This window comes from Crotalus tigris, unplaced genomic scaffold (assembly GCF_016545835.1).
Source record: "Crotalus tigris isolate CLP2741 ecotype Arizona unplaced genomic scaffold, ASM1654583v1 scf7180000017536.10889498, whole genome shotgun sequence".
NCBI lineage: Eukaryota > Metazoa > Chordata > Lepidosauria > Squamata > Viperidae > Crotalus > Crotalus tigris.
Window position 1 is genome coordinate 7,606,041 of NW_024096460.1, and position 26,279 is coordinate 7,632,319.

The following is a 26,279-nucleotide window of genomic DNA, read 5'->3' on the forward strand; positions in this document are numbered from 1 at the left end:
TGAGAACCTGAACAAGTTGATAGCCAAAGTCCAGATAATTACTTCTATGGTTAAACCTGGTCCCTTTTGCTTCAAATGTCTAGAGCACGGGTGTCAAATTTGCCATGTCATGTGACGTGTTGCAACATATCACGACTCTTTTTGTGTTGCCAGCAATGGGGTGGGTGCGGCTTTGGTATGATGAAACCAGCCCACGAGCTGGCAGTTTGACATCCCAGGTCTAGAGGAAAGAGAAAGGAGAATTAGTCTAAGAAATGGTAAATACTTCCAAAAAAGCTTTAACGTTTGTGTCAGCCTTATTAGGTAGACTATACTAAGATATTGATCAGACAAGTAAATCTACATATATTGCAACAGCTATATTAGCAAACACTTGTAAGTGTGAATGTGCTACTTTTCTTCCTTTTGTCTTCATGAGAATTGGGAAGAGAAAGGGGGTTGCTTCTGAGCTTTTTTATAAATTATTTTCTTGGTTGGCCCTCTGATTTATGGCTTTAGTACTGGTCTTCTTTCTACCCTTCAAAGCCAGCTTCTTTATTCACTGTAGTTTGTGACATAATGCTTTTAATGCCAATACGATGGAAACCTTTATTATATAAATGCAGTAGGTAAGGAAATAAATAATAAATATAATAATTATATAATATATATATAATTATATAATGTTATATAATAAATTATTTATAAAAATAAATAATAAAATTGTATATAGTATAGTACAGTATAGTACAGTGGTGTCAAACTGCCAGCCCACAGGCCAGTTTCATCATACTGAAGCTGCGCCCACTCCATTGCCGGCAATGCAAAAAGAGTCACGATAATGTCGCAACACGTCATGTGACGTGGCGAGTTTGACACCTCTGGTATAGTAGAAAGTGACACATATTATGTGAATCTCAATCTTTTCCTAATCTTGCTGTTTTGCACTGACTGTTACCATACTCCTCTGGAAAAAGCATATTTAATTGGATGCTACGTTAAACTGCTTTGTTATTTTTAAATACTGTATATGCATCAAATGTACTTTATTTAAATAATTAAATGGGAACTGATAAGAATTTGCAAAAGTACTGTAGTTTACATATTCTATTATTTTGTTTCTTCTTTTTGAAGTCATATTTTATCTTGCCAAGGTAAGATTTTTAATCCAATACCTTGTTTTTAACACATTTTATCAGTTGTGTCTTGGTTTCGATTAATTAATTTAAAAGATTTCTATGCTTACTATTTAAGATTTAAATTAGCCTTTGAGCATTTTTAAGCTCATAATGATGAAACTGAAATAGTCCGAACCCTTCTGCCCACTAGAATAATTGTACTTGTTATCAAAAGCTTGAAAAAAGTTTGCCTGCTAATCTTAAGAGGTTGGTTAGGATGAAAGAGATGACAGTAGTTCTTTAAATTTGTTCACAAGCACACTGAGGCCAAGGTATGAAATCTCAGGCCATGCTGGGTAAAATTGCTGGAATTGCAACTTGTCTACATTCTAGGTAATATTTACATGACCTGATAAATTATAAACTAGTTAACTACATTTTGTAGCATACCATAATTGTGTGCTATGGGAAACCAGGAAATTGGAAATATTAAGTAAACCATGGTTAAGTAAATCATGGGAAGGAAGCTGTTGAAAAGAATCATATACAAACTTGTCACTTGCTACTACCAAAATACTAATGTTTCCCAAGTGGTTTGCACTTATAACTGCTGCAGCATCTTTCAGTCACATAATATTTGTGATCTTCTCTGCCAGCTTCCCATAAATAAAGTCCAGAGAAGCTGGAAGGGAAAGTTGCAGTTTGCTCTGGTAAGATCTGTGGCCTTTCTGAGCTCACAATCCCCTGTACTGTCCATCCTTCAGTTTTCCTGAGCTCTTGCCTTGCTGCTTTGTCTTTGCCTTGGTCTTTCTGCGCTTACGCCTCAGTGGTATATCCACGGCCCAGTCTTCCACACCCTGCGCCCTCCGGCCTTCCTGTAGCATTTACCTATGTAAAATAAACCAATACTATCACTAAGAAAGAAGAACTTATGTTCTATATAGCTTACTTACTCTGGCTATTGGATAGAAGACTGGACGCATTCAGCAAGGAAGATTCCAGGTCTTTCTTTCTTTCTTTCTTTCTTTCTTTCTTTCTTTCTTTCTTTCTTTCTTTCTTTCTTGATATTATACAGTCTTTCTCTTGAAAGAAAACTGGTGAGAAAAACTAGATAAGATGTCCTTAATTTAACTACTTGAGTCTTATTGTCTCTATCCAACTACTTATTGCAAGCTGTTAAGGGACGAAGGAGAAAGAATAGAGATGGTGAGAGGTCAGAAAACAGTCTTCATGTATCCCAGGGTAGTGTGCCAGAAACCACTTAGCTACTCTTTCTTTAAAGGTGCTCTCATTACTCTTCATCTGAAAAAAAAAACCCCTCTGAGCAGCTTTCATAAGAATGATAAGCTACTATAATCTTAGAGGCCATAACAACATGGAGGACAAAAGAACAGAAAAAGTATTGTTTAGGCAATTACGTATGAGCTCTTACAACCATTAATCTTAATTATAATAGTCCAGAAACAGAGCGGCAAATGGACTTGGTGCTAATGGAGTAACTCTTTTTCAATAATTTTCTCTGCTGAATTGTCAGTCATTAGTGTTTCTGTTTCTAATATTGTAAAGTACAGATTGGTCAATAATGTTGTTCTTGCTCTGTAGTTAATAAAGAGTGCTATATAGGCTGCACCCTTTTCAAATTATGTGAAAATTCAGCCTCCAAATTTAGGAAAGGTACGTAAACCCAATAGTTGAAACAAACAGGACCTTTAATAAAGTATGCATCTGGAACAATAATATATTCAAAGATGAATTCCACCATTTCAACTCAGCACCCATGTACTTGAGTATAAATCCTGTTAAAATTATGGCTATACAATTATTACATTGTAAAACAAGGAAATCAAGCATTTCATTAAAAAGTGAAACATCCATCTGATTGTAAAAAATAGCATGATAATTAAGTCAGCAAAATAATAGGGTTGTTCTGAAAAAAATCATCAAGCTTCATCCTGATGAAGAAAGCAATAAAACTAACGTATTAGTTCAAATGGGACTTTACCATACATGTTATGTTTGTGCTAAATATTTACTTTTTGTATATTAATAACAGTCACTTAACAAATTTTAAGTTTGCAAGCTATATTGTCAAAATACTGATTTTCATTGATACTTGCTAAGAATGACAGCCTGTTGAAGCCCTCTTTGATGTTGGGAATCTGAAAATCAATAATTTAGTTTATTTTTCTGAATGTAGAAGCTTTGGGACAGCTGTTATGCTGTGCCACTAAAACCCTATGCCAAATTAAAATAAATCAATTTATAATATGATGAAATATTCTTGATTGCACATGCTCTCCAGATGTTTTGAATGGAATCTTTCAATTCCCAATGACTATGCTAACAGATTTTCTGGAGGAATATTTAAATTAAACAGCGGGGACAGTGACTTAATTAATACAGAACATCCCTGTCCCTGGCAATCTAAAAATTATAGGGCTATCAGTGCATGTAACATAGATGTGTGTGTGGACAAGAATATCAACCATGCTGTCAAGCAAAATCAAGCTTTTAATAGCGTGTGCCACACAAAGTGCACTAACCAAATAGGTGGTAAGAAAATAGGGGAACCACACAGGTTATGTAGAAAGTAAACACAGGGTCAGTCATAAAGGACTCAAATGTGTATACACCAGTGCACAGAGTATGAACAGCAAAAAGGGTGAACTAGAAATTCAGGTTAATGAGGGCAGATATGATATTGTTGCCATTACGGAAACATGATGGGATGAAACCCACACAGCTAGAGGGATTTAAATTATTTAAAAGAAATAGACCAAATAAAAGAGGAGGTGGAATTGCTCTCTATATAAGAAATAACTACATCTCTACAGAAATAGAGCACAACAATGATGAAAACTGTCCTGAATGCATTTGGGTCAATATAAAAGCGGGGGGGGGGGGAATGACATTGCCATAAGTGTATACTATAGGCCACCCAATCAAACAGAGGAAATAGATGAACTTTTTGCTAGTCAGCTAACTAAGGTATGTAGGAAGCATATCACAATAGTAATGGAGGACTTTAACTACCCTGACATCAACTGGGAGACAAACTCTGCCCCAAGTGGAAGATCAAACAGATTCCTGACAAACCTAGCAGAAAACTTTGTGTCCCCAAAAGTAGAGATTAGCCATTTTGGATTTAATTCTCACTAACAGAGATGAAATGATAGAAGGTGTTGAAGCCACAGGAACCTTGGGAGGAAGTGATCATGCAATATTGGAATTCAACATTATGGAAGAAACAAGCAATAGAACACAGTCAAACTAGAGTCTTGGACTTTAAGAGAGCTAATTTCAAGAAATGTAGGGCTTGGGAAGGATTCCACAGATGAGAATCCTCAAGGGGAAAACAACTCAAGAAGCTTGGGAAATTTTGAAAAATGAGATAATAAAAGCACAGTCTAGCACAATACCAACAAAGAGGAAAAATAACAGCTCTCAAAAGAAACCAGCATGACTGCATAAAGAACTCTGACAAATTGAAAGATAAAAAGGACAAGTATAGAAAGTGGAAAAAGGGGTACATAACTAAGTCAGAATATCAGCAAATAGCCCGAGCCTCCAAAGATGAAGTGAGGAAAGCCAAGGCTCAAAATGAACTAAGGCTTGCGACCAAAGTCAAAAATAACAAAAAAAGCTTCTTTCAACATGTAAAAAACAAGAAAAAAGTGAAGGAAATGATTGGTCCATTAGTGGGTGGAAGTGGCAAGAAGGTGACAAGCAACAGGGAGAAAGCAGAACTATTTAACTCGTTTTTTGCATCTGTCTTTACACAAAGGGAAAAAACAGACCAACCTATCAAAAATAGTGCCATAAAAAACAAAATAGAAACACAAGTTAAGATAGGCAAGAAAATGGTAAGTGAGCACCTGTCCAGCCTAGATGAGTTCAAATCGCCAGGACCAGATGGATTACACCCCAAGGTTCTCAAGGAACTGGCAGATGTGATCTCAGAACCACTGAACTATAATTTTCAAAACTCCTGGAGCACAGGGGAACTATCAGAGCACTGGAAAAGAGCTGATATAGTTCCCATCTACAAAAAAGGGAAAAAAATGGACCAGGAAATTACAGACCTATCAGCCTGATCTCAATACCTGGGAAGATCCTGGAAAAGATAATCAAACAACAAATCAGCGAATACCTAGAGGCAAACAAAGTCATTACTAAAAGCCAACATGGGTTTGTCAAAAACAGATCATGCCAGACAAATCTTATTGCATTCTTTGACCAAGTGACAAATTAGTGGATCAGATAAATGCTGTGGATATAATTTACTTAGACTTCAGTAAGGCATTTGATAAAATAGATCACAACCTACTACTTGATAAGATAGAAAAATGTGGGTTAGACAGCATCACCACCAGATGGATCCGTAGCTGGCTGACCAGCCGTACTCAGCATGTGGTCCTCAATGGATCCGCATCTATATGGAGGGAAGTATGTATTGGGATGTCCCGGGGCTCTGTTCTGGGCCCAGTGTTCTTCAACATCTTCATCAACGATTTGGATGAGGGGATAGATGGGGAACTCATCAAATTTGCAGACGACACCAAGCTGGCAGGAATAGCCAACACTCCAGAAGACAGGCTTAAGATACAGAAGGATCTGGACAGATTTGAACACTGGGCACTATCTAACAAAATGAAATTTGATGAAAAAAGTAAAGTTCTACATTTAGGCAAGAAAAATCAAATGTACAGGTATAGTATAGGGGGTACCTTGCTCAATAGTAGTCACTGTGAGAGGGATCTTGGAGTCCTAGTGGACAATCATTTAAATATGAGCCAGCAGTGTGCTGCAGCTGTCAAAAAAGCCAACACAGAGCTAGGCTGCATTAAAGAGGGATAGAATCAAGATCACGTGAAGTGTTAATAATAACACTTTACAATGCCTTGGTAAGGCCACACTTGGAATACTGCATCCAGTTTTGGTCACCACGATGTAAAAAAGATGTTGAGACTTTAGAAAGAGTACAGAGAAGAGCAACAAAGATAACTGGGGGACTGGAAGCTAAAACATGGTTGCTGGAATTGGGTATGTTTAATTTAATGAAGAGAAGGACGAGGGGGGACATGATAGCAGTATTCCAATATCTCAGGCTGCCAGAAAGAAGAGGGAGTCAAGCTATTCTCTAAAGCACCTGAAGGCAGGACAAGAAGCAATGGATGGAAACTAATCAAGGAGAGAAGCAACCTAGAACTAAGGAGAAACTTCCTGACAGAACAATTGACCAGTGGAACAACCTGCCTCCAAGAGCGGTGAATGCCTCAACACTGGAAGTTTTTAAGAAGGGACTGGACAGCCATTTGTCTGAAATAGTATAGGGTTTCCCGCCTGAGCAAGGGGTTGGACTAGATGATCTCCAAGGTCCCTTCCAACATTGCAGTAGTGGTAGTAGTAGTAGTAGTAGTAGTAGTAGTAGTTGTTATTATTATTATTATTATTATTATTATTATTATTATTATTATTACTGTGCTTATAACATATTTATTGTTTGTCTCTGTCTCTGTCTCTCTCTCTATCTATCTATCTATCTATCTATCTATCTATCTATCTATCTATCTACCTCTTTCATCCAGGAATAATTAATCTGCATGATTGACAATATATGAAAACTCAGTACAAAATAAAATGATGACAATTGATATAAAACCTAATTTACAGTTTCTAACCCAAATTGTCTCCCATGTATCTAATAGAATCGGCTCTTGAATATTTTCTGCCCATTTTACCATACAATCTTTAACTAATTCTGTTTCAGAATCCAATTCTACTAAGATATTATAAATTCTCTTTCTATGAGCTAGAGTTTGATCTTTAATCTGTTTTATCAAATTCGCATCCTCTAAAGTAATGCCAACCTTTTGATCTAAATTCTACCTAACTAACAATTGATTATATTGAAACCAAGAGTATACAATATTTTTTTGCTTCAACTCAGCTAAAGATTTTAATTGCCAATCCTTCCCTATCAAATCAAGTAATTCCTTATAAGAAATCCTATCCAAATTCACTCCTCTAGTTACCCCCTCTATCACGTGTCCAGGAATCCCCCAAATTGGAATTTTATAATTTAACCTATAATGATACTTCTTCTAGACACGTAGTAAAGCATTTCTTAAAATGTGAGATTTAAAAGCCTGATCTACTTTTTTATTATAAATTAGATATGCGTGCCAACCATATAATAAATCCCATCCTTCAAGAGAAAGAATATTTTTGTTTGTTAAGTTGAGCCAATCACTAATCAATGTTAAAGCCATCGCATCATAATACAATTTTAGATTAGGCGCCTTAAGTCCTCCTCTTTCCCGTGCATCTTGTATAATCTTAAACTTAACTCTTGGTTTTTTTTCCCTGCCCAAATAAACTTGTTAATACCTTTCTGCCATTCCTCCAAGTTAGCATCTTTTTTCAAAATAGGTATCATTTGAAACAAAAAGAGAAACTTTGGAAGAATATTCATTTTGACTGCCGAGATTCTCCCCAGTAAAGATAACTGTAATTTTTTCCAATCATCTAAATCCTTTTGCACTTTTACCCATAATGTCTCATAATTATTCTTATACAATTTAACATTAGAAGCTGTAATATATATCGTATTTTCCGGCATATAAGATGACTTTCTAAACCATGAAAATCTCAAAAGTTGGGGGTCGTCTTATACACCCAGTTGTCTTATATGTCGTAAAATACCCGCATGTGCGTCGGAGGCCAGCCGGCCGGACTGGGAGGGTAGAAGTGGTGCCTTCCAAGTGGGAGTTAGCGCTCCAGCCATGCCCCTTTTGCATGTGATGGGCTGTGCAGCGTGGAAAGGGGCTCCTGTGACCCCACCGCTGCGATGGCGCTCAGGAGGCTGGAGGGTGGGCAGGTCCCGGGGGGCAGCTGGGAAAGGGTAAGAGGCGCTGGGATGAGGATGGGGGACTCCAGGTTGGCGGGTGTGAGAGTGCAGCCGGTAGCTCTGATGTGCCGCCACTTGGCTCTCCACCAGGCTCTCTGCCAGAGCCTCCCCCCTCTCCGGGCAATTGTGCGGAGCTGATTGTGCTTCCTTGGCAGCGCCTCCCCCCTTCAATCTCTCTCTCCTTCCTTCCTTCCTTCCTTTCCCCTTCAATCTTCCTTCCTTCCATCTCCATCCCTTCCCCTTCAATCTATCTCCTTCCTTCCTTCCTTCCCCCTTCAATCTCCTTCTCCATCTCTTTCCTTTCTCCTTCAATCTCCTTCCTTCTCCATGTCCTTCCTTTTCCCTTCAATCTTCCTTCCTTCTTTCCTTCTATCTCTATCCCTTCCCCTTCAATCTCTCTCCTTCCTTCCTTCCTTCCTTCCTTCCTTCCTTCCTTCCTTCCTTCCTTCCTTCCTTTCCCCTTCAATCTCCTTCCTTCTGCATCTCCTGCAATCTTCCTTCCCTCCTTCCTTCCTTACTTCCTTCCTTTCTTCCTTCCTTCCCCCTTCAATCTCCTTCCTTTCCCCTTCAATCTTCCTTCCTTCTCCATCTCCATCCTTCTCCTTCAATCTCTCTCTCCTCCCTTCCTTCCTTTCCCCTTCAATCTTCCTTCCATCTCCATCCCTTCCCCTTCAATCTCTGTCTCCTTCCTTCCTTCCTTCCTTTCCCCTTCAATCTCCTTCCTTCTCCATCTCCTTCCTTTTCTCTTCAATCTTCCTTCCTTCCTTTCCCCTTCAATCTCCTTCCTTTCCCCTCCAATCTTCCTTTCTTCCTTCCATCCTCATCCCTTCCCCTTCAATCTCTCTCTCCTTCCTTCCTTTCCCCTTCAACCTTCCTTCCTTCTCCTTCTCCATCTCCATCCCTTCCCCTTCAATCTCTCCCTTCCTTCCTTCCTCCCCCTTCAATCCTTCTCCATCTCCTTCCTTTTCTCTTCAATCTTCCTTCTTTCCTTCCATCTCCATCTCCATCCCTTCCCCTTCAATCTCTCCTTCCTTCCCCCTTCAATCTACTTCCTTCTCCATCTCCTTCCTTTTCCCTGCAATCTTCCTTCCTTCCTTCCTTCCTTCCTTCCTTCCTTCCTTCCTTCCTTCCTTCCTTCCTTCCTTCCTTTCCCCTTCAATCTCCTTCCTTTCCCCTCCAATCTTCCTTCCTTCCTTCCATCTCCATCCCTTCCCCTTCAATCTCTCTTTCCTTCCTTCCTTCCTTCCTTTCCCCTTCAATCTCCTTCCTTCTCCATCTCCTTCCTTTCACCTTCAATCTTCCTTTCTTCCCCTTCCCTCCCTCCCAACATTTTTGAGCAAGGAAGAGTAAGCTTCTCCAGCGAGCATTGCTACCGTATTTTCCGGCGTATAAGATGACTTTCTAAACCATGAAAATCTTCTCAAAAGTTGGGGGTCGTCTTATACGCCCAGTCGTCCTATACGCCGGAAAATACGGTACTCCCAAATATTTAACCTTTCTCACTATTTCATAACTCAAGCTCAAAATTTGAGACAAAATTTTTATAAAATGTCTTATAGGTGGCATTTGGATCCCCAAAAATTGTCTTGTATGTATCCTAACTTGCAGCCCAAATGTTGGAGATGTGGTAGTTTGGATGCAACTTATTTTCATATTTGGTGGACTTGTAGAAATGTAAAAGCTTTTTGGATTAAAATTTGGTGGATCATTCAGAATATTTTTAAAAGAAAGCTAAAGTTTACTCCTCAATTATTTTTGTTGGATATTATTGTAGATTTTGATGTTAAGGAAACTAATTTGATGTTGAATTTAATAACAGCAGCAAGGCTGTTGGTAGGGCAATATTGGAAGAAGGATTGTTTGCCTACTATAGAAGAAAGGACACTTAAAGTGTCAAATTTAGCAGAAATGGCTAAGATTTCTGCTTATTTGAAGAATTATTCACAAGAAAGATACGGTACTCCCAAATATTTAACCTTTCTCACTATTTCATAACTCAAGCTCAAAATTTGAGACAAAATTTTTATAAAATGTCTTATAGGTGGCATTTGGATCCCCAAAAATTGTCTTGTATGTATCCTAACTTGCAGCCCAAATGTTGGAGATGTGGTAGTTTGGATGCAACTTATTTTCATATTTGGTGGACTTGTAGAAATGTAAAAGCTTTTTGGATTAAAATTTGGTGGATCATTCAGAATATTTTTAAAAGAAAGCTAAAGTTTACTCCTCAATTATTTTTGTTGGATATTATTGTAGATTTTGATGTTAAGGAAACTAATTTGATGTTGAATTTAATAACAGCAGCAAGGCTGTTGGTAGGGCAATATTGGAAGAAGGATTGTTTGCCTACTATAGAAGAAAGGACACTTAAAGTGTCAAATTTAGCAGAAATGGCTAAGATTTCTGCTTATTTGAAGAATTATTCACAAGAAAGATACATTTCGGTTTGGAGAAGATGGATAGATTATATTCAGAATAAATATGGGACTAAAAAGTTCCATTTATTTTATGAATAAATTATTGAATATTATTATTGTTGTTATTAATAGTTTAGTGTAGTGGAATTTTTATTATATTGTATTGTTTATAAATTGGGATTTTAATTTGATTATACAATAAAGTTTATTTGTAATTTTTTTATTCTGTGTTAAAAGAGAGTTAAAGTGCATTATATTTGTTTATCTACATACTTGGTTAATGTTAGTTAGATTATGATTATTATATTTATTACCCTGTATTCAGCTCTGGGAAGTGGGTAGGGGGGTTGGGGGGTAGGGTGGGTGGGTTTGGGGTATATTTTGTAATTTTTGTAAAACTTTTCAATAAAAAAAACCTAATTTACAGTGAAAATAAACAATAGTTCTCTATAGTGAGGGATCTGGAACTTTGGAACTACATTTATAGGTTATTTATTCCTGCAGTATTAGTTTTGTTACAAATTGGCTTTGCTTGGAGATGGCATTACTAATAAAATCTATTATGGTATCATTCAATGATACAGTATTGATTAGAGGCAATCCGATACATTTATTTGTTCACCAAGATACAGTTTTTTCAATTTAATTGTAACTTCCATGAGTATTTTCTTCCATTATTCCTATTATTTTTACAAATGAAAGTAATTTTTATTTTATTCTTTATGTAAAATAGCAATCATATATTTTGATTTCTGTTGTAGGATTTCCTTATGGAAACATTCATCATGTTCAAAAATCTTATTGGGAAAAATGTCTATCCTTCTGACTGGGTTATAATGAATATGATGCAGAATAAGTAAGTACAAAAGAAAATCAATAAATTTTCTTAGATATTATTATTTTGTTACATGCATCATTAAATCTTTGACTTTACCCAATTACATCATCATCATTCTTTCTCACCCACAGGAAAGCTTTTTCTTCTGGTTAAACTAAATATTTTGTTATCCAGAATTATAAAGGAGATTTTTAATAATGACTAATAAAATTGCCAGTGATCTTATTCAGACATGGCAATATAGCATCACTGATTTTGCTCCTTGCCTCTTGTTTCAATTAGTAAACTTTGAATTGGTAAACCATTGCTTAAGTCAGGGATCCTCAACTTCTGGGCTGCAGCCCGATAGTGGGCATGAACTATTCGTAATTGGGCTGTGGAAATAGGTGAGTGCACGCATGCACATCCCCACTTGCATGAGCAGCAAGCGAGCATGTGCATGCATACTCCATTTGTGTGAGGAGCAGACACACATGTATACTGCTCGTGGAATTGGAGCTGCACATGCAGGCTTGCTGGCTGCTCGCGTGGAACCATCCCCTACCGATCCGCAAAGAAGAAAAGGGTGGGAAACTCTGGTTTAAGTAATTGTTTAGGCCAGCCTGAAGAAGAGAACGCTTTCTCCTGGCTAGCAGATCAGTGCACAGAAATAAGTTGCCTATTTCTTGACTTAATGAACTTTCTGTTGTAATTACAACCTATAATGTTCATTAAGTATTCTTCCTTTTATAATAATTCCAACAGAAATAGAAAAGTTCCTTGAAAAATCTTTTAGAGTAAGTTCATACATAAAAAAGTTTTTCAATTCATCAGTAGTAGAAATGATTTTTTTACTACTATTCTTCTATCGTTTGTCCATATTATATTTAATATTATATTATATTGTCCCTTTAAATTATATTTCCCAGCAATAAGCAGCTCTCTTCATCAGATGCACTGCAGCTTACATTCTAATGAAATTGTGGTACCACATTTAGTGCCTATTTTGTGGCCATAGATTAACACCATGTTCCCATCAAATAATCAGCATGTTTAATCAAAATATGCTTTTGCAGGTAGACTGATAAAAATAGCTTCCTTTGAAATACCCATTAAGGTCCTGCGTATTCTGTATGTATCTGAGCAATGGAAATAATCATACTGGTCTAACTGTGTGACTGTAGGATGATCTTCCTTAAGCCATTCCTTGCACAGAAGTCTAAGCAGCTTTTCATTTTCATTTTTTTTATTAAGGGTTTAAATCTAACTTCAAATCATTTCTGCAGTAGGGAAACTTCAGTAAAGAGCTTTTTTTTTTTTAAAAAAAAAAAAAACACCACTCTAGTATTCAGCTATACTTGTGTCAAGATCTGAATTATTATGTTCTGGCAGAAAATATCTTTTGAAATAATATTTCCTCTAACATTAATTTTTGTGTCTATAGATTGTAATTAAAATTAAGGCATGGGTCTTTAAACTGTACATTCAGTTGCTATTGACAGACTTCTCTTTAAAAATGGCTTTCTCAGAAACTTAGTTCATATGATTTACAACAAACAATCAGCTTTAAATTTGTGCATGATAGTTTATTTTAAAGTGGGTTCTTTGCATCATCTGATTCTCCAATCCTATTAAAATTGTTGACATTTAATTCATGAAATGTACTGTTTGCAATTTGATATGGGTTAGGCATAAGAGAATCTTATTTTGCTGGTATCTCTGCCAAGTTAAAAATACAAATAACTAGGGAAGGTTTTCATACTCTTGGTCATCCTACATCAGTTTATAGAGAAAGTAACAATATATGTTATTCATTGTTTCTTGGATTTTTTGAGGGGAGTTGTTGCAATTTTTTTTGAAAGAACAGAGATGCACACAGAGTAAAATCTTTGAGATGTGTGCATATTGCCTGGCACGCAAGTGTGCATTACAGTTTCCGTTCTCAGTTATGTTCCCATGGTTCTTTGAAAAAGATTCTGACTGTCCAGAATTTATTTTGTTTTTAACAATAATGAGGAGCAGTTTTGGATCTGGACAGGAAATCTTTTCAATTCTTTATTAGCTCAAGTAGAATGAGTAATATGATGTGCTTCTTTCCCCCAAATGCTGCTAACAATGCCTCTTAATTGTACATTATTTACTAATTAGTTCTCCAGAAATAGAAATAATTTTAGGTTTCTTTGAAAGAGAATTTGATATTTTAAATATTCTCTCATTTATTCTCTGACGTGTCTATGAAATGATAATATCCTAAAGTTTTCATTTAGAAACAATCATTTTAAAAAACCCACAGTAATGTATATTTCAGAAAGTCAGCGATGTTTTACTATTTTTTTAAAAAAAGTCTTTTGGACTGGAAAGTAGCATTCTGATTGAATAGTGTAAGGATTTGAACAATAACAGAAAATGGAAGAAGAGAATAGTGCAAGTAGATAGCCTTAATGATGGTTTTGGATTATAACTCATAAAATTTGTGACATTGATTGATTTAAAACATTTATATAGCCACCCATGCTATATTGAATTCTGGGTGGCTATATAAATTATAGTATATTTAATATCCTGTGCTATTATAATATTAAATATACTATTATAAAAAGATAAATATGTCCTTAAGTCAAGATTCCCAGTGACTACATGGAAAAAAACATCTAATTTCAGGAAGAGCAATCCAGTATCGTTTTGTCATTGCCCTTCCAGGAAGTATTTCAGATTCCCAATCTAACCTATATTTCTGATATTCTTTTGTAGTATTCTTTTTTTTTTTTTACTTTCAAGTTTGGCCTAGCTTCCAAGCTTAGATGAGATCAGCTAGATGCTGCCACCTGCTGAGACATAAAGGTGGAATAATTTTTAATCTTGCAATGAAGTAGCTTCATTAGTACTTGCAGCACATACAGCATGCGGGTTAGATTATGCTTTCTCTCCACATGAATTTGATAAATACAATGCTTGCAGATCTAATTAGCATCATCTGGCTTAACCATTGTATTCGTGAGGGATATAATTTCTAGGATAGAACTGAATTTTTCTGGCTTTTTTTTCACTGGTTAATTGTAATCACTGTAGTACAAAAATCAAACCACATATCATCACTGAAAGGAGCAGTCTCTGCCAGTATACTGTTAGGTAAAGTCCCCTGCGTAATTATTTTGAGTATTTTGTCCTCAGAGATACTATACTCCAAGATTCTTTTCTACATTTTAATTTTCTAAACTTAATTCTCAGTCTAGCTCTTTCTGGAGTTTGGGAGAATCTGTTGAAGATTTTTGCCAATCCAATTAAACTTTATTCTCATGGCCCCTATTAAATGCTATTTGCTTTCAAAAATAAAAAAGTTGTATTCCTGTGTTTGACGTCCATCATATTTATTCTTTGGGAGAAGGGAGTAAGGCAAAAATACTGCTTTTGGCAGCCTTCAAAATATATTAAGAAAACTAATGTTTTCTAAAGATGTAACGAATAGTGAATTTTAAGAAATCTTGAGTTCAAAAATATTTTTATGTAAGTTTTTTTCATGTATTATAACTATGCTATCTTTCTAGAGAGAGTTGCCCCTTCAATGATATAAAAAATGAATGGTTATTTTAGTACAGCAATTTGATGGCCACATGACTTGAGTGGTTTTGTCAGCTACAGCTATTACAGTGCTGTTTTCAGTGGTTGACAATTGTCATCATGCTCTGATAATCTCCTGCCTGAATTACAATAATGCTTCGTATTACTTATTGTTTTGTTTTGTTTTGCTTTGCTTTATTTATATATGCTCTATCTGAGCACTTTTTGAGGGATTATCATTAAATATCACCCAGAAGCTTCATCTAACATAAAATGTGGCTACTGTGGAATAGTGCAGAACAGACTTTGCAGTCCAGATTTTTGAAATTCAAGCACTTCACTGATGCTCCGTTCCTTACTGTATATGGTCTGATTGATAGATTCCGATTGCAGGTACCAGCAGTGCATGTGCAAAAAAATAGGAGATGGAGGACATTTATTAATTACCACCTTGCATGAGTTATTATTGTGCTGAACTTTTTTTTCTTAGAAGGACATTCTAAAATTAAAGATGCTGTCCTTTCAATCTCAGAAATTCTGTGGATCAGCTCTCCACACTTTCTAAACTTTACGGCTTATTTCAGTTGTTTTATGATCTGGCTTTGATGGTGTCTTATCACTATGGCCTCGTTTCCTTTTACCGCTGACTATTTGAAGCATAACAATCTTCTCTGGTGAGTTTGAGTGCATGATATGGCTGAAATAAGTCGGGTAGAATTTTGTGATTTGGTCTTCCAGCAATGTTTTGTTCTATACACTCCAGTACTTACTTGTTTGTCACCTTTACTGTCCAAGAAATGCACAAGAGCCTTCTCTAATACCACAGTTTAAACAAGCTGATTTTCCTCCTATCTAATTTCTTCATGGTCTAACTTTTGCAGTCATAGGTAGCTATGGGTAACACCATAGTGTGGATTAATCTGCTTTTAGTTGCCAAACTGATGTCTTTGCTTTTTCATACTCTATTCATGTTCATCATTGCTGTGCAACCCAGTGCATTTTGATGCTTTATTTCTAGACTTCTTTAGCTGCTTGATCAATCTGCAATTCTAAGAAAGTGAATTCTTGCACAATCAATTTCTTCACCCTCAATTGGTGTTTTTATATTTACATTCCTCAAAATGGTCATAAGCTTGGTCTTTCTGATGTTCAGGAAGAAGCCAAGTTTCTTACTTTCTTCTTTAATCCTTTTGATCAGATGGTTTATACTTTCATTGATAGGTTGAATAAGAAGGGTGGAAAAAATTCAACCTTGTCACACTTCTTTCTCTATCTTGATAATATAAACATATGGAGCCTTATTATTTGGTAGTTACCGTGTTTTCCTGAAAGTAAGGCCTACCCAAAATAAGCCTTAGCTTAATTTTTTTGGGGGGGGTGAGGCTAATATAAGCCCTACCCCCAAAATAAGCCTAGTTTGGGGGCAAGGCACATACTTAAAAATCAGCTAGGGTGGGAGGTAGAACTGCCCCACACACCCTGTACCCACTTACTTGCAGCCAGCCTCTCCTCACCTGCCCACTTCTTCTGAGGCATCTTCTGCAGCCAGGCCTGCATTTCTCTGAAATAAGCCTTTCTGGAAGGCTTGTGCAGCCAAGAACCAAGCTATGGATTGAATCCATAGCTTGGTTCTGAGACTCAAACTATGTATTGAATCCATAGCTCGGTACTCGGCTGCATAGGCATCCTGGAAAGGCCTGACTGCGAAATGCAGGCCAGAATGCAGCTGCAGAATGCAGCTGTTCCTTCGGCCTCAGAAGAAGTGGACTTGCTGGGCAGAGCTGTTGATGCTGGAAGTGAGTAATACGTCCCCTGAAAATAAGACCTGGTGCCTCTTTTGGAAGCAAAAAAAAAAAAAAAAAGCCCCGGTCTTATTTTCGAGGGAACACGGTAACTCATTGCCCACATGACCTTTTCAAGGATGACTGGTTCTATTTCTGCTTCTGTTTCCTCATCTTGAAGAAGGTAGACTTCATTATTGCTGGCATACAGCTCTTCTGTTCTTGCCCTCTGTTCTTGACACCTTGCTGGATGGGCAGTTCTTTTTCTTGTTTGTCTTTAATGATCCTTATGAGCAGTAATTTGTGTTTGAATACTTTTGACTTGTGCAAACTCAAGTATGATGTGGCCCTTCATGCATTATTCTTCTAGCGGTTTGCAAGACTGATTTTTAGTACTTCTAAAGTACTAACTAGCTACAATGATGGCTGTCCAAATTTAGTCAGGAAATGATTAAAAATGCTGTTAACCCAATGAACTGGAAACAAAATCAAGGAGATTAAATTAGTCTAATTGTTTCTAGCTTTGCCTAAAATGAAAGTGATTTGATGGTTTACAAGAAGGAGCTGTTTCCTTGATAAATTGTTCACATTATTAATAATAATAGTAGTAGTAGTAAAGTTGGAAGGGACCTTGGAGATCATCTAGTCCAACCCCCTGCTCAGGCAGGAAACCCTACACCATTTCGGACAAATGGCTGTCCAGTCTCTTCTTAAAAACTTCCAGTGTTGGAGCATTTACTGCTTCTGGAGGCAGGCTGTTCCACTGATTAATTGTTCTCACTGTCAGGAAGTTTCCCCTTAGTTCTAGGTTGCTTCTCTCCTTGATTAGTTTCCACCCGTTGCTTCTTGTCCTGCCCTCAGGTGCTTTGGAAAATAGCTTGATTCCCTCTTCTTTATGGCAACCCCTGAGATATGGAATACTGCTATCATGTCCCGCCTCGTCCTTCTCTTCGTTAAACTAGACATACCCAATTCTAGCAACCGTTCCTTATATGTTTTAGCCTCCAGTCTCCTAATCATCTTTGTTGCTCTTCTCTGTACTCTTTCTAGAGTCTCAACATCTTTTTTACATCGTGGTGACCAAAACTGGATGCAATATTCCAAGTGTGGCCTTACCAAGGCATTGTAGAGTGGTATTAAAACTTCACGTGATCTTGATTCTATCCCTCTATTAATGCAGCCTAGCACTGTGTTGGCCTTTTTGGCAGCTGCAGCACACTGCTGGCTCATATTTAGGTGATTGTCTACTAGGACTCCGAGGTCCCTTTCACAGTTACTACTATTGAGCATGGTGTCACCTATGCTGCACTTGTGCATTTGGTTTTTCTTGCCTAAATGTAGAACCTTGCTTTTTTCACCATTGAATTTCATTTTGTTAGTTAGTGCCCAGTATTCAAGTCTGTCCAGATCCTTCTGTATCTTAAGCCTGTCTTCTGGAGTGTTGGCTATTCCTGCCAGCTTGGTGTTGTCTGCAATTTTGATGAGTTCCCATCTATCCCTTCATCCAAATCGTTGATGAAGATGTTGAAGAGCACTGGGCCAAGAACAGAGCCCTGGGGCACCCCACTACACACTTCCCTCCATATAGATGCAGTTCCATTGAGGACCATTCGCTGAGTATGGCCAGTCAGCCAGCTACGGATCCATCTGGTGGTGATTCTGTCTACCCCACATTTTTCTATCTTATCAAATAGTAGGTTGTGATCTACTTTATCAAATGCCTTACTGAAGTCCAAGTAAATTATGTCCACAGCATTCCTCTGATCCACTAATTTTGTCCCTTGGTCAAAGAATGCAATAAGATTTGTCTGGCATGATCTATTTTTGACAAACCCATGTTGGCTTTTAGTAATGACTTTGTTTGCCTCTAGGTGTTCGTTGATTTGTTGTTTGATTATCTTTTCCAGGATCTTCCTAGGTATTGAGGTCAGGCTGATAGGTCTGTAATTTCCTGGATCCATTTTCTTTTCCTTTTTTGTAGATGGGAACTACATCAGCTCTTTTCCAGTGCTCTGGTAGTTCCCCTGTGTTCCAGGATCTTTGAAAAATATAGTTCAGTGGTTCTGAGATCACATCTGCCAGTTCCTTGAGAACCTTGGGGTGTAATCCATCTGGTCCTGGCGATTTGAACTCATCTAGGCTGGACAGGTGCTCACTTACCATTTTCTTGCCTATCTTAACTTGTGTTTCTATTTTGTTTTTTATGGCACTATTTTTGATAGGTTGGTCTGTTTTTTTCCCTTTGTGTAAAGACAGATGCAAAAACTGAGTTAAATAGTTCTGCTTTCTGCCTGTTGCTTGTCACCTTCTTGCCACTTCCACCCACTAATGGATCAATCATTTCTTTCACTTTTTTCTTGTTTTTTATATGTTGAAAGAAGCTTTTTTTGTTATTTTTGACTTTGGTCGCAAGCCTTAGTTCATTTTGAGCCTTGGCTTTCTTCACTTCATCTTTGCAGGCTCGGGCTATTTGCTGATATTCTGACTTAGTTATGTTCCCCTCTTTCCACTTTCTATACTTGTCCTTTTTATCTTTCAATTTGTTCTTTATGCAGCCATGCTGGTTTCTTTTGAGAGCTGTTGTTTTTCCTCTTCGTTGGTATTGTGCTAGACTGTGCTTTTATTATCTCATTTTTCAAAATTTCCCAAGCTTCTTGAGTTGTTTTCCCCTTGAGGATTCTCATTTATGGAATCCTTCCCAAGCCCTCTCTAAGTTTATTGAAATTAGTTCTCTTGAAGTCCAAGACTCTAGTTTGACTGTGTTCTATTGCTTGTGCTTCTATAATGTTGAATTCTAATATTGCATGATCACTTCCTCCCAGGGTTCCTATGGCTTCAACACCTTCTATTATTTCATCTCTGTTAGTGAGAATTAGATCCAAAATGGCTAACCCCCTAGTTCCCTTCTCTACTTTTTGGAAGACAAAGTTGTCTACTAGGTTTGCCAGGAACCTGTTTGATCTTCCACTTGGTGCGGAGTTTGTCTCCCAGTTGATGTCAGGGTAGTTAAAGTCCCCCATTACTATTGTGACTCCCCCATTACTGTTGTCCATATCAATAGTCAACTATTAAATGAAACATGTACTTTATGTATATTTTAGGTACTTGCTTTTAAGATACACAATGGTGTAATTCACTTAGGAATACAGAGTTTATGTGTGCTGATTTCTAGCAGTTAGGAATATATTATTTTCTTACATACAAAAAAACCTGTATAGAACTGAACAGATGGATTAACAATTTGGTTCACTGGTCTGTGATATTTCTTAAGCCTTAACATAACATTTTTCTCACATGTTCAATATTAATCAACTGATAAATTAAAAAAAATCACTTCTGAATTTTTAATATTATTATATTAATATTGATAATATTGTAATGTTACTAATCCTAATCAAATAGATGTCTTTCTTTTATTTTATTTTGTATGGCATTTCCTCCTTTGGGTGTTTAAGTACTATATTGAGTTTCTTTATTTTACAGTAATGTAATTTCAAAAAAGCTTCAGCCATGTGTAGAAATAACATTACAATCTGTCTAGTGCTGAAAATAAGCTGAGCATTCATCATAGTTTATGCTGCAATACTTGTTTAGATTTCTGTCCTCTAGTGTATAATTTCTATTGATGAATGAGTCAGTGCCAAATTACAATGCTTTTAACATGATTAAATATTTGTTTATTTTTTCAGTGCTATGTATATACTCTTTTTGTGAATGATAAGAAACTTATGGAAATTAATGATGTTCTTTTTTAATGAATAGAGCCAATTTCAGCAATCTATCTCTCAATTAAAAAAGCATTTTATCATTTTCTCCTTGTTTTTCTTCTTGTTGAATTAGATAATAGTTGTTAAGTCTTGACTGATAGTTGCCACAGCAATACTAATCAATGAAGAAAAAGTTAATTTATAGTAAACTCTTTTACATTTCTTTTATATATTTCTATGGATAATTAAAGTTATTAGGTAATTTTGTATTGAGCTTGGTTATCTGTTGATGAAGTTTACTTGGAAGCAAGTGATTTATTTCTTTCACTTGAATTTTTTTTTTTAAATTTACAGAACAGGTCTGGAATTCTTCCTTACAAGAATGTAGGAGTCCCAATTGTACTTAATCAATAGAGTCTTCAGTCACTTTCACTTTCTTCAGTAGGGCTTCTTGACTGTTTTCTTATGTTTGTAGACTAATCTTGTTTCCAGTGAATGGACTGTGACCATATAAAAGTGTATGAAAGAACATCCAACCAGTTACCACCTGGTGAGCTTCCTTGATACAATCAGCAAAATCAAAACCAGACACTTCATTGGAACTAGGTAACTTCATCAGTGCACTTTTTTTGTCTTTCTTATCAACAGTGATTAAGCCTGGAGTGTTATGTGTAAAGTGTCTATCTGTTTGAATTCTAAACTCTCAGATCATTTTAGCTTCTTCCTATGACTTTGTCTGTTTTATGATCCCACCAGTTCTTGCTTCCAGGCAAATGGTATTTCTTGCAGATCTTCCAATGCACCCTTGTTGCTATTTTGTCATGCCATTTTTTTGTAGTCAATCTGTGCAACCTTTTTGCAGCAGCTAACCAGGTGGTTCACTGTTTTTTTTAATGATGATGATGGTGGTGGTGATGATGATGATTTTAATATATATTTTTATTTACCAATGATTATTTTCTTCTTTGATACTGGATGAGTAGGATATATTCCAGAGCATTGAAATTCTTGAAACCTAGGTATTGTCAAAGATTCTTAATCAGGCTCAGTTAAGCCCTAGTGTCAATCTATCAATTGTCACTGCAGTGTGAAAGAAGTAGAACTTACTATAATAGAACCAGAATATGGATCAACATTTTAGATATTGGCTAAACTAATATTTTGCCTTTAGGGTTTTGCGTCACTTACATTGGTAGCAGTTTCCATTCCACCTAGAAGTTGAAAATTAAAGAAAAGCTGCACCATTATGGATTTTGGCTTGGGACAGGACCAGGCTATGTTAATATTTAATAGAAAGATCTTCAATTTAGAGATATAAATGGACTGTAGTAGAGAACCTTTTAGGACAGCATTAAGAATGTGTATATATTCTTTAAAAGTAGCAAGGCATTTAGGCCAGTCAACTGTCTGTAAATATTGAAGAACCTTTTCAATGCTATGATTTAACTTTCTACCATCAGCAGACATTGAGGACAGATTTATGAAGATCCTTTATACAGAAAGTTTGTCTGTGCAGTTTGTGGTCTGTAGAATCTTGGGATCATGTCCTCCTATTTTACAACTTTTATAAAAAAAAAATCTCAAAAACTCCCATTTAATTTGAACATCCTGAGTTAATTTTATTTTTAATATCTCTTACTAGATAAAAACAGAATTTATTTTGTGACAGAATTCATGCTACAGAAATTATATCCATTTCATTAGCTTCCACAATCTCTAGTCAACTAGTATCCAGACTAGAATGAATATGCATTATATACCTGGAGGAAAACCTACCCATTTATTTAGATGGCCTAGGAGTGGTTTATCCCTTTCATTCGTCCCTAAAAGGCTCTGGGTCATCCTGGATAGCACTATTGGCTCACAGATGCAATAGAACAGAAGCTCCTTTGCTCTTATGACCACCGTGGAGACACAAATATGAGCTCATGCCAATTCTCAGTCAGTTCACACTTAATTACAATACATCCACTTGACGTACCTTTTTACTTGTGTCATCTTCCATATTCTAAGTTCCAAGAAGCCCTACAGTGACAGAGAAGAGGCCTTGCAGAAACAAATTCATCAAGCGATCTGATGGTCTTTGTACTCCAAAGATCCACAAGGCATAACATTCTGCCAAATCATCTGGAAAATCCCCAAGTACCTCCAAAAGTCATCCAATTACATCAGGCATCTTTGGTGGACCATCTTAGTGGGCTCTTCACCCTGACAGGGATCCAGTGTAATCACAACCTGCAGTTTGAACAGAAAAGGATAAATATCAGTGCCTACAATATTCAGATCACATCTTATCTGTTAAAAAACCAACCAATCAACCTAGGAGAATTGGATTCTCCTCCTGCATCACCATTGTACAGCTGTCCAATTGAGTGGGACATTTAGTGCTGCTTTGTCATCTTCCAGTAGTAATTTGCCCTTACCTTCTATCACTTCTGCCACTATCCTGAGAAGATATACAAATCAGTTTTACTAGTTCCATGGGATGGCTCAAACTCTGGACCCAATCAATTGCTATTCCTATTTCCACTCCCCTTCCAAAAATGTCCCTTTCTGCTTCTTACTCACCTGCCTTCTTGCATAGACAGCCATATATCCTGTTAACATCATGTAGCTTTCTATTCCCTTATAAAACACAGTTCTTTTTTTCACATATTTCCCTTTCTCAACCCAGTTATTCCACAAAAGCTTCCCTTCCAAAACATACAAAAACAAAATGATCTTTAGCTAGCTAAAACAGCTATCTAAGTGCCATAAAAAAAAATTCCAGCTGCCACATTGCTTCTGAAGGTAATAACTAGTTCTACGTCAGTCAGGATATTATGTCGCTGTCTTTGTTTTCTTCTTCAGTGAATATGTCATCATTGCATTCATTAAATGTTCAATTAGTTTTGTCTTTTTATGTTTGTAGGACACACTGATTAGAAAAACACCTTAGTTACTGGAGTGCTATGAATGTCAAAAAGAAAGGTCACCAGCTCTTCACAGAAATAAGTCATTTTGGATTCTATAATTACAAAACTTCCTTACCAAAGGCATATGCCTATTCCATAAGAATAATAGCCACATTCAGTACCTTCTTTTTGAAGAGCCTGACTTTATGGTTTATAAACTCTTAAGCTACAGCTATAGGCATTGTGACTTCATCTCAATTTTTGATCTTTATGAAGTACTTCCAAATCAAGTTGATGGTGCCCCAGTCAATGAGTCTGGCTTGCAAGTCATCCAGAAGTACAATATGATGAGACCAAAATAATAAATATAAATAGTTGCATGCCTATATGCTTATTGAGGTTCTTTGAGCAATCACTCGAGTATTCATTTTCCTCTGAGGCATTCTGTATTTTCTTTTTAAGCATTGCTGGGAGTACTGAAGAAACTATGTAAACAGCAGGTGTTTTCCCCTAAAAAGTAGCTTTTCTCTTGAACATTCTGCAAATGACTATAGGAGAAAAGTCCATGTTTGTGAGACATATGATGAAAGAACCACAATTACATCTAAATCAGGGATGTCAAACTGCCGGCCCATGGGCCAGGCGCGTCATCAGGAAACCATGCCCACCCCATTGCCGGCAACAGTGAAAAAGCTCCAATAAGTTGCGCGATGTCATGTGACATCGCGAGTTTGACATGTTTGATCTAAGTAATTGTCTCTACTGAAGGACAAGAAGATAGCTCTTTCTAGGCCTCTAATATTTTAAATAATCTTTCTCTACTGAACTTTTTTTTTCTTATTTGTTTACAAGAAGGAAAGAGGATGATTCTCTATAAGAGTTGTGTGAAATCAACCCTACCACTGGATAATTATTGTGAGGCAAGAAGACAATCTTCCTTTTGAGTAAATATGATAGATTTAAATATGAAGAATAAAATTAGTAATGTCAGACTTCACTCAAACTCAAAAGCTAGCAGGGAAACATTCAAATGCTGTGGTTTATTTTTGATACAAGAAAAGTCATAATTAGAGCATAAAATCAGGGTTAAGATTAAAGCATAAAATCAGGGTTAAGCTGTGGGTGGGACTCAGCTGACATTTGAGTATTGTTTGGAATAGACATGTCTAGTCTCAGCTCCTTGCATCAGACCTTGGTCCTTCTAGGCCTCTAATATTTTAAAGGAAAAAAATGGATTTATAACTTGATAAAACCTAAAAAGAATTGCAAAAAACATGTTTTTTTAATAAAATACTGACTATATCTGCCGAGATTAACTAGTACAGTGATAGCAAGAAATGAAAGTTATCTGCTTATTAGGGAATATCTTCGAAATAATTTATAAAGATGTAATTGGTTTAAGAGTTTTTTAATGTTAAACCTATCATGTGGAGCATGAGAACTGTAATGAGATTTATTACAGCATTATTTAGGCTAGTCATCTTCCTATGCAAATTACTTTTTTTCCTTTATGTATGAACTTCTGCCTTGGTATATCAAAGGCTTAAGTATCACTTGGGACTGTTTGGATCTCATTCTTCATATTTTATTTTACTAAACATGCTTAATTGTTCTACGAGAATGATAATTATTCTTGGAAAATTCTCTTTCCCAAATTGTTCTGTCTCCCTGGTTGCTAATATGTCTTCAAATATTATTAGCAGTTTTTCCTATTTGCTATGTGAAAATTTTCATCCCCGTCTATTTGTCTGTGGTGTGTGTATGTATGTGTTACAATCCTATTTTGTCTCCACTGTTTTCTCCAGTAAATATTGAATGAGGGCCATGCAGTGAGGCACTTTTCCTAGCAAATATATTGGAGAATATCTGCCCTAGGTTTTCCTGTCTCTGGAATGCTGCCAGAACTATGATCAGTAATCCAATTTGCCTTAGCCTTCTGGACTAGAGATGTTGCTGTGACCTCCTCTCCTCTCTCCTCCCCTCCCCTCCTCGCCCCTAAATGGACTTGAGGTAGTGAACCATGTTATATTCAGGGTCTTTGTATTGCCTGTAATATTCATGTCACCCACTGAGAAACACTGTTACAGAATGCAAGGATAGAAAACCTTCCATTTTACATATAATTTTAATTTCATTGAGCTTGTTATTCTGTATTCTTCTTTAATGGCAAGCCAGATGCTCTGCTCACACTGATGTATGATAAGATTGATTTGGAAGTAGTAGCCTTATTTTATTCCAAAGTATCTAATTTGGTAACTCAAGTGTTATACTGAAAGAATTGCCACAAATAAAACTTTCAGTACTTAATGGTTCTGTACTGTATTCCTGAAATTCTAGTAGCATATGAGTACCCTACTCCCCAAGGTAAATTTTCCAAGTGCAAATGGACTCAAAGGTTCAGGAATATAATTAACATATAAATTTCTTTAAGGGGATTAATGCTTGTTAATTTTTTTTCTTGCTCTCTCTTTAGAAAGCTTTTTTGTCTCTCCAGTTTAATCACCAAAACAACTGTAAAAATGAGGGCAAAACAATGTTTTACTTTAGCAAAATGCTTAATAATCTCATTTTGTGGGTATTTTAAGAACGTATTTTAGAAAAAGAATTAAAGGTTTCTGTTGCTGGCAAAAAGAGGGATGGGATTTTGAAGCCTTATACAATTTGTCTTAATACATTGATTTTTACCTGCATAAAAATGTTTTGAATTTCTAATGAGTAGGCAATATAAACATGAGTTGAAGTATATTACTGAAAAACTGATACGGAGTGATAATAACATGAAATAAAAGTATGTTTCATATGTTCTACTTAGATACTTTTTTCCAAAATGAATATGACAGTCATAAGAAAGAAATAAACAAGCTACTTTGTACAGACCATATGGACTATGCTTTCTGTAATAACACCTTGTATTCTTCAGCCTTGAATGAGACTTTATAAGAGTTTTTTCTTTACTTATTTAAAACAAATCACTGAACTGGTGTTAGTCACATTTGAAGTGTTGCTAACACTTTTAACAAATGTTAGGAGCAAGAACATGTAGATATGTTTGTTACTAAGAAAAGCCTTGGTGTGAACTAAGTAATTAAGTAGAAGTG

General features: G+C 36.3%; 1 protein-coding gene across 3 annotated transcripts in view; it reads left to right on the plus strand.

The window, feature by feature from the left end:
* Positions 1-26,279, plus strand: part of DOCK1 (dedicator of cytokinesis 1) — a 450,137-nt gene that overhangs the window by 275,245 nt on the left and 148,613 nt on the right. For all 3 annotated transcript variants that reach the window (XM_039345121.1, XM_039344947.1, XM_039345028.1), the window contains one exon: positions 11,186-11,280. In XM_039345121.1, the coding sequence (XP_039201055.1) occupies positions 11,186-11,280 (95 nt within the window). The remainder of the gene's footprint in view (positions 1-11,185; positions 11,281-26,279) is intronic.